Consider the following 17137-nt stretch of genomic DNA (forward strand, 5'->3'; position numbering starts at 1 on the left):
AATCAAATAAAACAATAATGTGACATATGTATTTTACTTATAGGCGGAACCCCGAACACCATTTTCATCCCTCATGAAGACCTTCAGATCTATAGTAATAACGACACAGCTGTCCGGAGCTGAGACCGAGGTGGTCCTCATTTGAGATATCAACCAGGTGCCTTATATCGACAGAGAAAATCTGTTTGAAATGAGATACTGCGATCACAGAGGAGCCTGACAACAAACACCTTCCGTGAGTTATCCTGTACGCACCGAAACCTCTGAACGCCACATACGTCTTTAGCGAGGTCTACCGTAGCATCCACTCCGCCAGCCCCATCGTCCACTCCTTCCATACCATTCGACCAAACCAAAGCCCTATATCGGGTCCATACGCAGGAAGAAAAGAAAGTTCTGATGGACCATGGATACCGAAAAGGTGAAAAGTCAGGCGTCATGATCATCCACGAATCTCAGGGACAGACCTACGGCGACGTTATCATAGTCCAGTCGAAGAATGTGCGGCTCCGTATTTATGAAAGCGTTCCTCAAGCAGTTGTAGCAATCACTAAACACACTAACACCTGTGTCTATTACACGGACGACAGTGCCGACGCTATCGGCAGATTCATCGGCCGAGCGGCGGGTGCCTCAAAAAGGACCATCCTAGAGCACAGCCTTGACAACTATACACAAACGCGACACCAGAGAGACTAGTTCGAAGTCCAGCAAAGATCTACTGATGTTTTGTAATAAGATAAAACAAAACGCCAAAATGTAATAAAATAAAATTTAAAGTGCGAGCACATGGATGTTATTAATTTAATAAAATATAAAAAAAACACCATTTTCATTAATCCTAACATCAGAAATGCCAAATACCATTTACAATTTCATCCTTAGTTTCACCCTCTTTAGTGGCGAATTTCCAAATACGCTGTAACTATCTCTCTCTCATACAAACTTTCATCCCCCATTTCATCCTCTCCCCTATATTTAACTCTATAAGGTATAAAAAAGGCATTTTTTAGTACACACCACTCTTCAAACCGAATTCCTGTTCAAAGGAATTATAATGTGTTATTAAGATATTATTATCATAGTATATATATTTAGATATTATAGCGATTGGCTTTTAATAAAATTTGTATTTATGTAAAATATTATAATATATACTTATTCTTCTTTTATTTGATCCAGAGTTCAACAACCCGCTGTAAACTTTAAACACGCTGTATAAAAGAAACCTTTTTAACTTCATCGTTATTATATAAAACATAATGAACGCTAAAATCGTAATTTTAACATATAAATTTCAATAAGCTGTTATTCGACTGAGACGTAGCTAATTAGTGAATAATTACGTTGTTGCCATCGTTACGATAATTAATTAAACCGACGCGAATTTCGGAAAATTCTAGAGTGAAATAAATCATCGCTTTATTATCGAGTACGAGGTGTACTCGTAATTCTGAAATAGGCTTGGAGACAATAATAGCTAGCGCTAGTAACTGTTTCGTAACCTATTAATTCATTAAAATAAAACAAATAAAAAAAAAATAGTTCAGCCGTTTAGTAGTTCAGTGACATATTATATAAATATTTGGTTTTTAAAGACACTAAAATTGTAAATTACAATTTTCTAAGCGGCACTGATTCGGTTGAGCACATTTATTATTATTATTAGTTATTATAATATAGCTTTTATCATCATTATTGACTGGTTGAGTAGTTGAAAAGTAAAAAATAAACAAAATCAATTTCGCATTGATAATATTAGTTAGGATTTTAAAAATATAATATTTAAAAAAATATATTATTTTTTTACATTTAATAATTTAAGAACATCTTTTTGACATAATATTTAGGCGCAATAATCCAAAATATACATGTCAAAGTCGATTGCTTGAGGCTTGTAGCTTATTGCAATAACAGGGGAATTCGAGACCAACCAGGAGTCGATACAACGTGTTTTATAAGCACTGCGAGATAATTAAACAGAATTCACTAAACTTACGGATGGCCACCTGACGGTAAACTTCTATAATACCGGTCCTTACTTCAAACTTCCATATGTGAAGTTGAGGCACTTAAATGCTCAAATACATGAGCCGAGATGGCCCAGTGGTTAGAACGCGTGCATCTTAACCGATGATTTCGGGTTCAAACCCAGGCAGGCACCACTGAATTTTCATGTGCTTAATTTGTGTTTATAATTCATCTCGTGCTCGGTGGTGAAGGAAAACATCGTGAGGAAACCTGCATGTGTCTAATTTCAACGAAATTCTGCGACATGTGTATTCCACCAACCCGCATTGGAGCAGCGTGGTGGAATATGCTCCATACCTTCTCCTCAAAGGGAGAGGAGGCCTTAGCCCAGCAGTGGGAAATTTACAGGCTGTTTATGTTATGTTATGTTACATGAGTACAGCTCTAACAACACCTAAAGGTTAAAACGGTTCTATTTCAAACGGCACAAAGTAAATAAGGAACAAATGCTGTAAATATTGCCTTTATTACAAACCTCATGGCACCATACGAAGGCACGTCTTACAGTTATCACTCAACATAACGTAACAATTATATACAAATTAAATAACTCAAATACATCGTTGTTTTATACTTAAAATATTATTGACTATTAATCGTTTAGTTCGAAATTTGTACAAATTTAAACAACCAAGAAATTGTTAGTGATGAAACAATTACATTATTTAAAAACATTTTTATTATATGATCGCTTTTAAAATACATCATAAAAAAAAAATTTAATCATATTAAGACCACTTCTGGTATCAACACAATATTTATTTTTACTAATGATATATACAAAATGTAATTATAAAAGTTAAAAAAAAAATTTAAACAAATTTGATGTGGAACAGTTTTATATTTTACACAAATTATATTGTAACATAACATTCTTTATTAAAGAAATATCAACTAGTAAATATTCTTATTCACTTTATTGTCAAAATACTATATTGACACGTTAAATAATATTAAAGCAGGGTCCAGACATTCTCTTGTACTGTAACAATACAATACGAATTCATGAACATACTTACAGTGGCAAGGTACTTACCAGAAGACTATTACTACTATCCCCGATTCCAATGATATAAAAGCGAACAATTAACTCATTACACGGTCCTGGTAAGTACACCCCCCCATAAGTATATGTTTGTTCGAATAGGTAGGCTAGCGAACTGTAAGCATCACCACTGCCCGTAGATATTGGCTCTGTAAGAAAATTTAACAATACCCTACATCGCCAATACACCACAAAGCTTGGGAACTCATTTTATGTCTGTAGTTACACCGGTAGGAAAGAAATAAACATAAATTTCCAGTTTTATACATAAAAAAGAAAAAATAGAATTTCAATGTTTTGGCAAAGTATTTTTATTTATACTTCTAGTTGTCTGTGGTTAATATTCAAATGAATCCTATTAACAAGGAGGATCCTTTTTAGACTTCAATAAACATTAACATACATTATATTAAATATGGCGTATTGTATAAGAATTATATCGAGTGTAAAAATTTGTAAAGTGCGGATAAAATTTTAAAATACTAAAATGCATTAATCCTAAAAATGATTTAAGTTAATAAATTCTATTCCTTATAAATTTATAACTACGTCAAGAAAAATAGTTTACGTTTTAGATAAAGAGTTTAAAAGATATTTATTTATAATTGGTGATATATATTCGTATCACATTGTAATACTTTTACATTTCATAACATCAAATATATTGTTAGTTAAGGATCTGACACATCAGCGATCGAGCACTAAAATTACAATAGAAAATCCTTTTTAAGCAAATAGGAAGATTATTTAATAGATAATTTAACTGGAGTGTAAAGTTACGGTCACACTTATTCAACAAACTGATAATGTTTTAGAAATATCACACAGATTGTAGAATTGAACTTAGTTTCTTCCACCTCTTAAACTCGATCAAATATCGCGCAGATGGGTGTGATTCCTTACAGATATTCAAAGATATTCAAAGTAAATACTTACTAAATACTTAATTATATACAAACATGACAATACTTTCCACGATACAATTATTTTTTTGCCTATTAATGAACAAACTACGTACTTATGTTACGTTTACAGAGACTATTTTTATTTATATTTGAAAGATATAAAAACATTTCGATTCATATTTAAATAAAAATAATTTAATATCTCATACTGTGTTTTAACATTTTTTTTCTCACACATCGAAATGGCGTATGCCAAGTATTATGTATAATGAAATCAATGTAGTACCATTCGCCTCATAAGCCTTAGAAAAATAAATAATGTTTTTCTTTACTATATACACATGAATTTTGTCTTTATTATTTCACGAAATATTCTTTGTACGGGTAACACTGTTGAGATATTTTTTTTACAAATTACCTCAAACTGACCAACCTTATTTATTTCTATGTAATAAATTAAAAACTAAATTCATTAAAACTATGTTTTATACAAAATTAAAAACCAAGTTTTAATTTAAATCATTTAAAATACATTTTATTATGAATTTCCTTTATTGTGATGATTTAAGTAACTTATCAGTTAAATTGATAATATGAATACTTACATTTTTAAAATCTTGGCATAGTGGACGTTTCGCTTTAAGTACTATTTAAAACATTCGTAAAAAAACTATAAAAACATCATTGATGTAGTTCCTTTAGTACAATCTCATTATCTCAACGGGTTCAACATATAACAAATTTCGAATCGTTTTTAAATAGAATCTCTTTGCAATTTGTTTCACTTTTAAAGTTTGTATAAGTATAACAAAAAGAATAATTGATAAATTAATTTTAAAATACTTTTACCCATATTTTATTCTATTACGATGGTTACCAATGAATGATCTAATAATGATAATACATTAACTTTTTTGTGTATGGCAAACCCATTTTATTTTTGTTTCGTTAAGTTGGTAGAAGTTTAATTGTAATCTTCCAGAGTAATTTTGATGTACAATAAGTGTCACAGTGTATGCTCCGTCAAACATTCCTAATTATTTTTGTGCATCGAAATGTATACTATCGAAATATACATCAACATATAACTTAAATGTTAAATTGTTGCAACATTTATAACCTCGTACGAATAACATCGACTGAAAGTATTTCACAAACTTAATACTGCACGAATATTTACATAAATATATCACATATTGCGGATAAAAGGTGGCATCATATACTTTACTGTGAATGTTAAATTCGCGTCATCGAAGTCTCATCTCGTTCACCGCGTAATTATCAGCAGCGGGCACGCTAGGCGCGCGCGGAGGCGGGGTGGTAGGTGATGACGTTGTGCGCGTGCGTGAAGGGCGGCGCGGGCGGCGCGGGGGGCGCGGGCGGCGCGGCGGGCGCGGGCAGCTGCAGCGCGCGCGACTTGCCGCCCAGCGTGCAGCGCGTCGTGGCGCCGCTCTCCACCTCCAGCGCCAGCTCCGAGCCCGACAGTCTGGGGAGTCGGATTACTCATTGGTGGTTTCAAAGCGCTTCACGCTTCATTTAGGCTACCGGTGTAAAATATTCTGCAATGTGTATTATACTCTAACGATCGAACGAGTACAATGTTCTTTTTGTATTTTATTGCATTTTCATTTTAATACTTAAAGTAAAATTGGTTCGAACGAGAACGTAATATATTATTATTATAACCGTCACTTACAGATTGTAGCGATGCGCCAGCACGCCTATTAGCTCGCCGAGTAGGTCTGCCGCGGCGGTGGGTGGTTCGGGCGCCGGTGGTACCACCCCCACAACCAGGTCATTGCGCGCCGACGGCACACTGATCACTATCAACTGCGCTTCGCTGCTCATCACGCGCACTGCTCCAACCTACGAGCGAAATGTTATAACAAATTGGTAATTTGCTAAAATCAAAACTAGGAATAATTAAGGATAATGCGGCCTATTGACCTAACCGAAGATCGAGTTCATCACCAAGACAGTTGTTTATATGATTTGTGTTTAAAATTCATTTTGTATCCGCGTTCAAGGATAATGATAATGATATTTATCAGGTAAATAATCTGTGTAATATACTTAACTTCTTCCTCAAAAATATAGGAAGAGGAGTGGGATATTTACGGGCAGTTAAACAATATTAGTGCAGTACAAATCAGTACTAGCAATAAAATAAAAACAAAATCCCACCTCAGTAATCGGAGTGGGTTTCTTCAACGGCTTAAAGGAATTAGCGTCCAGTTTGTATATCGCTGATGCCGTTATGAGCAGACATCTTTCGGCCAGCTTGTTGTGACGGTTGAACTTGTGGATCTTGCACGAGAACAGCGCCTTGCCGATGTTCTGGGATCGCTGGAGGTTCGCCATCGCTGATCGATATGTCGCTGAAATTATTAAATGAAATGGACAATGTATAGTTGGCAACATTTTAAGGCAATTATTACATCAGGATACCCGCATTGGAGCAGCGTGGTGGAATATACTTCAAACCTTCTCCTCAAAAGGGAGAGGAGGCCTTTAGCCCAGCAGTGGGAAATGTACAGGCTGCTAATGCTAAAAAATGCTAATGCTAATTACATCAGGTGGTCACCGGTATTGATTCTAACATTGTATGGAATAAAGCTTTCACTTCTCGAAGCTACTTGAAATGTCTATCGTTAAAACTCACCAGCTTTGTTATTATAAGAGTCGAGAGCCAGATAGTCTCCCCTCCACTCGCGGGTGGCCCCCCACTGCGGACGACGCGAGCGCAGCGCGCTGGCGGCGCAGATCTTGAGCTTCAGCTGCGGCCACTGCTCGCGAGGCACGGCGCGCAGCGTGAGGTACGCGCGCCAGCGACGGTAGGCCCCCTGCAGCATGGGGGCGGCGCGGCCGCCGCCGGGGGGCCAGCGCAATATCACCCCGCGATTGCGCTGCAGCTCGCTCTGCAACGAGCCGATGTAGCGCCGGAAGCGGTAGCGTCTGGAGACGGGAGTGACGTATGATGATCACTATTAGGTATAATAAAATGCAAGCAAATCGAAACGAGAAGGCGAAACGATATACGAACTTCCAGGCGTTGTATATGACGATGGCGGCCTTCATCTTGCGGTACTTGATGCGCGCCAGCGTGCCGCGCCACAGCTTCTGCAGCAGCACGACGATGGAGGGGATGAGGTCGGCGCGCGCCGCCTCCAGCGAGTGCACGGTGCGCGCGCTGCGGATGAACAGCTTGGTGTGGCCGAACTGCACGTCGGCCAGCTGCAGGTCGCGCAGCAGCACGGCCACGGCGTCGCGGTCGCCCGAGCCGCGGAAGTTGGGCCACGTGTACTGCGACAGCATCTTGTAGCGCTGTAGGAAGCGGTCGTAGCGCTGGCGGGACGCGAAGCCGGCGCGCCGCACGCGCACGTTCTCCACCAGCCCCAGGTACGCCACCTGGTGCCGCACCAGCTGCTCGTCCCACATGTTGGGCGACTGCACGGGGTTGGGCTTCACGCAGCGCACGTAGAAGGGCTCCTTGCTGGTGAGGCCGGCCACCAGCGCCGACATGGAGCTGCGGAACAGGCTGGCCGCGGACGGGGGGCGCTTCGACGTCTGAGAATTATCATAAAATATGTGATCGATTATTATAATTTTCCTGGACCGGCAAGGTGTTGACATTTAAGGTATGGTATTATTTTGTGACGAAGTATGATTATTATTGCTTGTTAAATTACTGATAATACATGAATTGTCTTTGGAAATTATCAGGATACCCAATTAGTATTAAGATAATTGATTGGTATTAATGCAAATATTTATTAGTACAAATATTACGATTACTACGGCAATTACAATGTTTAAATAAATATTTGTGCTTATAATCTGTTGTCGTAGGAAATATATTTATATTATAGTAGTCATAATATTCGAGCGCAGCCCGCCCCACCGCCCCAGCGCGCACCTGCTGCAGGCGCGCGGCGCCCTCGGGCCACATGTCGCGCAGCGCGGCGTTGCGCGAGGCGTGCAGCAGGCGCTTGAGGTCCTGCCACAGCGAGTCCTTGTTCTTGTCCATGAAGCCCGTCACCGCGTACGTCACCTCGCCCGCGTAGTGCCTGCGGGAGGGACGACACCATATAATTGCATATATGATATACTTGTTTAGAGTTTTTCTAGAGTTATAAGAAGACTTACGTTATCCGAAAATCGACGCCATGTTTGAGTTTCTTATCCGTCGGGCAGAGCTGACGGGACGTGTAGTGTTTGTGTCCGTTGAGCCTCTTGTCCATCGCCTCTAGCAATTGTGCATCGGATATCTAACGAAATAATAAGAAAATTTCAACTACTATTATTGCCTAGGAAAATTATCTATTTTATATAAAATACTCCTGATATAAATATACTACTATACTTCTTTAAAAACTAAACTTACTTGTCAAGTTTATATAATTATTTAAAAAAATATTGTACTGTATAATAATAACAAAGTGTTATCATTAACATGCACTATGAAACATATGTGACTTAATTACCATCCCTGCGGAACTCTTTAATTTTTTAGTGGCGAAAATTTTAACAATCTCATATTTTAATATCTCTTATTATAGAGATACCTTAGTAGGGTTCAAGCAAGCCTCGTCCATGATGGCGATGATCCCCTGGTGCGGTGCGTCCACCAGCTCACAGATGATCCTGTTATTGAAGTACTGCACGGGAGTCCACTGAATACCCTCTCGGGCGTATTCCTCCTGTTCTTGTTTTAATACCAGCTCTGAAAAAACAACCTCAAATTAATGTACTTTTAAAATATTCTAGATAAACTAAATGTTCAAAATTGTGCATTCCAACTATAGGACGAGTAAAGACAAATAAACAACTTTGACATTAGATTAACGGAATATCATTGGTCGATATCTTGAATAACAATGATATAATCAATATGGATTCGCAAAAAAAATGGCGTTTTGAATGTCAGTAGAGTAGTTAAAGGAGCTTTAAATTAAAGTAAATATCAGTAGTTGAGGAATATTATTGTATTATAAGCAATGATATTATATATTAATCAATAATTGTTTATTGTGCATAATACAGCAGCACTATCAGGCAGTCGCACGGAATATGTAAACCTAAGGTTCGTTTATCTTTATTTTTTCTTCCATTACAACTAGATATAGTAGATTTACTATATCCAGATGCAGCTGCTTACAAATATCAAGTTTAGAAATCATTTTTCTTCTTTTATTATAAATCATTTATTTATTTTATATAATGTGTATATAATCATATAATTTTACTTAGTGGTAGGGCTTTGTCCGAGCCCATCTGGGTAAGTACAGCTCACTCAAATAATCTAACGCAATGCTTAGTATTGTTATGTTTCGGTTTGAAAAGTGAGTTGGTCAGTATAACTACAGGCACAGGGGACATAGCATCTCAGTTCCCAAGGTTGATAGGGCATTGGTGTTTTAACCTATGGTTAATATATTTCTTACTGCACCGATGTCTAAGGCGATGGCGATCTTACCATCAGGTGGGCCATTTGTCATCCTCAAAAAAATCAAAACCGCAAGTGTTACGTGACACTCAGTTATATTTATATCCATCAGTGGATGAGTGTGGTGGAATAAGCTCGAAACCTTCTCCATGACAAAATAATTTCCCATCAGTGGGAACTTTACGGACTGTAACAGTATTCAGATATGATATTTTAAATAACTTAGTATTTTTTGAAAGCATTAATTTACCAATGAATAGTTGCTGTAACTTCTCGTTGCAGTAGTTGATGCAGAACTGTTCGAAGCTGTTCGTGTCGAAGATCTCGAAGCCGTATATATCTAGCACGCCGATTAGTGAGCTCTTGTAGGTGTTTTCTGGCGCTTCGATTTTTTTGTTGATCTGAAAATGAATGCGTATTAAAATAATATTTTTACTTTTTAAAAAAAATATTTTGTATTTCAAATAATAGCTAACTTGTGGAAGATTAAACATTATTTAGGAAAAAATATTTGTTCGTTTTAATTGAAAACCAAATGCATCAGATCACTTCGTATGCCATATTATATGGAACTCGGATACCTGCGTATTGGGTACATATAAGAACGACCGTCCCCCAGGCACTCAACGATGGGTCACGCAAGCGGCTCACCTGCTGCACGATCCACGTGAAGAGGCGGTCGTAGGCCGCCTTGGCGAGCGCCAGGCGCGTGTAGTCGGCGTCGGACTGCGAGTGCTCCTTGCTGACGAGGTCCCCGCCGGCCGACAGGATGCGGCCCGCCAGCGCCGCCGTCAGCGCCGGCTCCGCCACGCCCAGCGCGCCCGCGCACTGGCGCAGCGGGCCGCCCAGCGACACGCGCCCCGCGCCGTCCTCGCCCACCGACAGCTCGCCCTGCGGATACGGTGGATGAGTAACTGCGGTTAGGTACCAAAAGAGTGCTCACATTTTTGTTATTCTGACTGTACCGTTGTTCTGAATAACTAAAAGTATAAGGATACTGGCTGTCGCCCGCGCCTTCACTCGTGTTTTAGAGTTTGGACGTCAGGTTAGACGTAAAAAGTACTCCTTGGGGTTCGAGCTTATTTCGTTCCAAATTTCATCAGATTCGGTTAAGTGGTTTGGCCGTAGAAGACAACAGACAAAGGGGACGGACAGAGTTAATTTCATTTATAATGTCAGTGAAAATTAACAAAAAAAAAACTGGTAAATTAACTCAATAATACAATGTATTAATATCAGTGTTGATTTACCTTCAGCGTCGTTAATGCAATTGATTTAAGATTCTGTACCGTCGATATATTGTTATAATATAGTGCTATCAACGTGCAATAAGTGACGCTCGAGTCGTATCAGATAATCGTTAAGCAAATTTAAAGAGCCACTGCAAGTATATACAGAAACATTTTTTATCATATCTTCTAATACTAACATTTTGATGATTCATCCGGGACTTAACCTTCGATTAAACGGCATCACATGTTTTAAACATGAAGCAAGATTAAACAATTCAAATTCTTTCATTATCTATACTAATATTATAAATGCGAAATGAACTGTCTGTCTGTTTATCTATTGCTCCTTAACAAACAAACCACTGAAACGAAATTTGATAAAACTTGGTATAATATAATGATAAGCTTGTATTTCATGTAAGGAATTTTTTTTTTATGCCAAACGCGAGGAAAGACGCGGACAATTATTAGTGTCAAATAATTGTATGAATAAAGCGATAACCGCGATTAACAACTTCGCTATTGTTTATTTATAAGACATGATTGCGTGTCATTATAAATTCACAATTTATATTCAAAGTTAATCTCTGTCTAAGTGAAATCCTTTAATTTATCATCACCAGCATCAATGAAACCAATGTCTTTGTCGCAAAATATAACAATTTTACAGAAAATATTGTAGTCCAGAATACTTCTCTCTCCCTCACACACTGAGAAAATACATACATCTCTCTTGAGATTTGAGGCCGTGACCGTAATCGGTGAAGAGGACATCACCGTAAAAATCAGGTGCAGGACTGACAGCTTTACGTGCTTCCAAAGGGTACAAAAACTGCCAAATTCTTAACGCTGAACTGATATTGAAAAGTTCAAGACGAGAGGAACGCAGAATTCGAAACCAGATTTCAAGATCACCAGCATAAGGCAGCCACTAGACCAGCGAGGCGGACCGGACACAAGTTATATCTCTTCAATGACAATTAATACGATCATTACAGACGGAATCCAGTAGCCGCGTTGCGACAACACGTTTAACCTTAACACCGAACGTGCTGTAATTAACTTAACCTAATGGGGTTAGTGGTTTAACCATTAAATCGGGGTCAAGCTTGCTGAATTAAATCTCTCAATATCATATATCAACACAAATATTAACAGTTTTGAAGTTGATAAAAATGTATAATGTTACGTGTGCATATGTAGTTTTGTATTTTTGTCAAAAGATGGCGCCACTCATCTTCTACATCGCGGTGACGAAATGTTCTATACTCTTTTCCAATCATAACAGGAAAAAAGCCAAATAAACAACATTTGGCAGCAAATTGACGCGATATCATTAGTCGAGAGCTTGATTATTCTATGATAATCACAATGGATGTCACGTGGCTGCTATCGGAATTTTGGAAGTCAAATTAAAGCGGAAATAAGTAGTTAAGTACAATAGTGTTGTATTATAAATAGAGATACACTAATCATAAACTCTTAGTAATGTACAGTATAGCTGAACTATTAGCGAATCGCATGAAATGAATAGGCTATACGTATTTAATGAAGCCAAACTTTTGTTATGTAAGTTCGTGATCGAGTAAAATAAACGTTTGATATCAACGACTTGGTGTATCGTTTCGAATAGAAGGCAAAATTAACACGATTAAGCAACATTATTATCATTTCCTTTTGGAAAATGGGTCAAATCAAATACTCTTCTGTTACTCGACTCCATCCCTCTACACGAAATCATTCCCACGGATTGCAGGAAAGTGAAATGATATAATTTATCCGCACTCTCTGACGCGGCCGATTGAATTTTATTTTCGTTTATTAATAACTTACCAGCAAAATAACTCCGGCTACGATACTCCAAATATTATCCACGACGGCCGGCGGGAAGCCCAGAGCGTTAAAAGCACTATTCGTAACGTTATAGAGCTTAGAATCCTGTGCCGTCGCTCGTTCGTTGCCCAGGATCTTGTACACCGAACTGGAGTTTAGAGCAAACTTCTTCGCGTGTGTTGTGTTCGTGCTGAGGAGCTAAACGGAAATATTATTAATACTAATATGTATATGCAGTAATATTGATTCATTTGTTTAGTGGAAAGGAAGAAACTCAAACCGCCGAAATACGATATAAAGTAAACAACGTCCTTTATGAAATTCTACTTCTTCGGCGTAGATTAAAATAGTTTTTAATTGCATACGAATAATTAATAACAATAAGATAATTACTATGATTATTGTATTTTTTTTTCATTTTCTGGTGTAAAGGGTACTATAACACTCAGACGCAAATTGAAACATTTACAATTTAAATTTGTAAACAATCTTTGTGAAATAAGTTTTCTATTTCAAACGACTTGGCAGTTGATCGTCGCGCATTATAAAAAAACAAAACGCACTCATCCTTTTATAACTTCAAAAATTTTAAACATCAACCAATCAAATAAATCCTAAGATATAAAAAAAAACAATAATATCAGAACAAGAAATTAAAGATCTATCAAAATTAACGTAATTGTTTTAAGATTGGGCAATGTCTACAAATTACCATTATAAGCACACTGATTACATTAAACTACAAGATCAAACAATAACATCTCGATCTAAGTCGATGTTTGTACGCGAGACCGATGTAATATTTGGTATAAATATAAACTATAACAACATAATTATTCGCTCCTTGTTTGGGTTTGATCAACACCGTTCATAGCAAATTCTTGCATCGGTAAGTGACGTCACGTGAGTGACGATTTGAATCGATTTCCCGAAATACATCGATTCTCGTTTGAAAATGATATAGCATTTTTTAATACTTAATTTAAGTAAGCTTTTAGAAGCACATTTGAATTGTTATTTATTTATTTTATTTATTTATTTATTCATCAACCTTATCACTAACATTATAGGTACTTATAACCTAATGCGTTAGTGAGGCATTTATCTAATTAGAATATAATCACAAAAATAAAAAAGACCTGAGATACATACTTAAATTAAATTAAAATTAAAAATATAACAATAAAACAAGACAAAAATAAAAAAGACATTAAAAAAGTAATTAGCGTATTCGAGCTTATAACATAATATAAACAACATAATTCTTGCGAGTTTACTGAACTGACTCGAAAACATATCTATGTTATTCTGGATTTCGTTAATAGCACTTTTGGCCAGTGGGTTGGTCCTGGCGGTTGGCACTGACGGCAGCGGCGGGAGCCGCCGTCGCCACGCGTAGCGGTCCGGAACACAAAAACTCAAACACCGTAATACTCCAGGATTGTGCTCCTTGCCACGGAGTAATTTAATTAAATACACTATAAGTGCAAACTCTCGCCGCACCTTTAACTGATTGTACCCGACCATATCCAGCACGAACAATGTTGGATACGTAAGTGGGTACAAAGGATATACCCCATACAGCCTCCAGTACAATTGGTGCGTGAACTTGTTATTTTTACTATTTTAACTATTTTACAAGTTTGTAAGCTTCACGGTGAAGAGCCGGTGGGAAACTCAGTAGTTACTCTTTCCCGCCATTTCAAATACATCGTAAATCGGCCTTAAAATCATCAATTATTCCACTTTTTTATTATCCATATAAACATGTGTATAATGCCTTATTTATGTTTTTAAACAACCGTACTTAGATAATAAAAGATAATTGTAAGTCACCAATATTCAGGTAAGCCGTATTTTAACCAGTGGTCCACCAGTGGGTCACCAGTGAAATCTCATCCCAAGATCACCTACGACATAAAACTCAACTGAGGTTTCATGTTCTTAGTATACACAAGCTTTCGCCCTCGGCGGTAAAAAAAAAGCTTGTGTCGAATATATTTTGTCACTTGAGAATCTACCAATTTGCCTTGAAGTAATAAGCTCCAAGATAAGCCGACTGCCGAGCAATTGGAAGATTATATGCCGGTACTCTACTTTAACTAATATACACAAAAGAACATTCAGATTGTGATTGTGTGGAAAAAAACACACGGGCTCATCAAAGGCATGGAGAATACGGCTGTGGGTAATTTGAAAGACATAATATACCTGATAAAAAGCATGGAAGTTCCTCTCCCCTGGTTGTAGGTTGACGACCCGACTCTTCTCCAGGAGATAATTACTGATATGTCCTCCGGCAGGGTCTCCCTTGTAGTCGAAATGGATGTCCATATATTTGCCGAATCTGGACGAGTTTTCGTTGCGATTTGTCTTCGCATTTCCAAAAGTCTCCAGAATTGAATTCGATTGAATTAAGACGTTTTTTACTCTGCGGAAAAAGTTTGAATTATTTAAATTTCAAGGGTTATTTTAACTATAAATAAAATCGCAAGAAGCAAATCCGAGGGGCCGAAAAGTCACGAATTTTAAACTTATTCTTCATAGATCTGGGTATTTTTATTTCCAAACCAATGATAGAGAACCTTTGATTATCAATAAGTAAGTATTCCTTTAATATTTAATAATGAAATTTTTCATTGTAATGTAACTTACTAAAGAATATTTATTTAACTGTGTAATTTATATTATATCCTTTGTGCGTATTAAATAATTATGAATCTATTTAAAAAAACCAATTGCAAACAGATCGAACCATAAGTAGATTCACGATCTATTTTTCCATTTTCAAATCACAATAATCTTTATAGTTAAATAGAAATTGTCATCATCAAGGAAATACACAATGCAATAAAACGAAATAGTAAAATGTAAGTGTGCTTCACGATTACATGCCGACATTAAGATTATCTGTTGCAAGGTTAAATGTGCACTAATGTGGTTGCACAAACGGTGACAAATTGTAACACACCGCACCCGCCGTGAACGTTACGGACGCATAACTTACATATTTTAATATAAAAAAAAATACTTATTACTATTTGAAACGAATAATGTTTTTAGCGATAGCAAAGTTTTAGTTGACTGCACACCTTGGGAATGAAATGATCGCCTCCAGGCTGCTTCAAATAACTAAAATATAATTATCATTGTACATAATAATGGTTAAAAAAAAATATATATATATATATCCCGCTGAGTTTCTTTCGCCGGTTCTTCTCAGGTCCGAGATGCTAAATTCCGAACCGGTGGTAGATTTTTGACAATCAATAAGCAAGTGTAAACACTTCTATATTGAATAAAGATTTTTGACTTTGACTTTGACTTAAATATGTGACGAATGTTGTAGATAAGATTTTTTTATTCAGCGCCAGTGATTTTTTGTTTTATGGTTTAGTTATGGGTCACCTATTCCTTACATTGCCAGTGCGCCGCCCACCTTGGGAACTAAGACGTACTTAAGACCCTTGTGCCTGTAGTTACACTGGTTCACTCACTCTTCAATCCAATACTGGGCGGTAGAATATCTGATGACTAGTTCCAACAGTTTTAATTTAATAAATAAAACCACTCAGTGGTAACAGTAATGTTACCTGTCGATATATTCTCTGTGCACCTGCATGGTGTTGGCGGCGATGTACTTCATGATGAACTTGGAGGCCTCCGTTTTTCCCGACCCCGATTCTCCGGATATGAGTACGCATGTATCTCTGCCCTGCAACAAAATCAAAAAAAGGTTTTACATATTTTAACGAGTTTACTCATATAAAAAAAAATATATTTCCCATTCCCCGTTATAGTTAAATTCTCATCATCACTTATAGACATTGGCCCTGTAAAAAGTAAATCACCAATGCGCCTCCAACCTCGGGAATTAAGATATTGTCCCTTATGCCTATAATTGTACAGGCCCTCGTACTTCGAACCCATACACAACAATACGAAGTATTGCTATTTGGCGGTAGATTATGATAGAATTAGTGGGTAGCTCCTTAGATGGGCTTCTACTAAACCCTACCATCTTAGTGTAAGAAGCAAAACATAACTGTGGACAGAAGTCAAAAGAAAAGCAGATAGAACAATAAAGGCTACTCATCCTATCCCTTTGGTTGCGTCTTAAATTCAAAACCTATACCATGTACAGGAACTAAGCTAGCTTTCTTGACATTTTAATGTCTATATGTCTTCTACGATTAAAGCGAATTTCACGATAATATTATAAGGGTAAACAAAAACGTGTGCGTCTCGGGACGCCCGACAGAAGTGATAGCTTACAACTAATTGCTGCTGTATTATCAACAGAAAGGGAAGCCGAAAGGCTGTCGCCGTAACGCGTTACGTAACGAAGCGGTCCCCATAAGAAGTTATCACTTCAAACATAATCAAGCAGTTTAAACTACAGAGCGGGTCGTAATTATAAACATACGCATAAAAAACTTTATCTTCTGGAACGATTTAAAGTTCATCTCACAACATATACATTACAACTAATCTTCAACTAATTTTAAACAAAACGCCATATATAATACCCTTCATCTTTGCTGAAGTCTCGTATTAAGCATGCTTAAATTTTTACGATCATATGACTTGTACGACGTACACTTATTTTATGTTTGAGCTGATTTTGTCTAATAACTTTATTTAT

General features: G+C 37.2%; 1 protein-coding gene across 1 annotated transcript in view; it reads right to left on the reverse strand.

Moving 5' to 3' along the window:
- Nucleotides 1-2478: 2478 nt before the first annotated feature.
- The window catches only part of Myo31df (Myosin 31DF), a 38063-nt gene continuing 23404 nt past the window's right edge, over nt 2479-17137 (reverse strand). Inside the window, exons 3-15 of the mRNA XM_026636321.2 lie at nt 16086-16207; nt 14704-14923; nt 12493-12690; nt 10079-10318; nt 9678-9828; nt 8547-8704; nt 8128-8249; nt 7898-8048; nt 7025-7548; nt 6644-6936; nt 6166-6359; nt 5678-5847; nt 2479-5467 (exon numbers count right to left, since the gene is read on the reverse strand). Of these exons, the coding sequence (XP_026492106.2) occupies nt 5278-5467; nt 5678-5847; nt 6166-6359; nt 6644-6936; nt 7025-7548; nt 7898-8048; nt 8128-8249; nt 8547-8704; nt 9678-9828; nt 10079-10318; nt 12493-12690; nt 14704-14923; nt 16086-16207 (2733 nt within the window). The 3' untranslated portion in view covers nt 2479-5277. The remainder of the gene's footprint in view (nt 5468-5677; nt 5848-6165; nt 6360-6643; nt 6937-7024; nt 7549-7897; nt 8049-8127; nt 8250-8546; nt 8705-9677; nt 9829-10078; nt 10319-12492; nt 12691-14703; nt 14924-16085; nt 16208-17137) is intronic.

Source organism: Vanessa tameamea, chromosome 13 (genome assembly GCF_037043105.1).
Source record: "Vanessa tameamea isolate UH-Manoa-2023 chromosome 13, ilVanTame1 primary haplotype, whole genome shotgun sequence".
NCBI lineage: Eukaryota > Metazoa > Arthropoda > Insecta > Lepidoptera > Nymphalidae > Vanessa > Vanessa tameamea.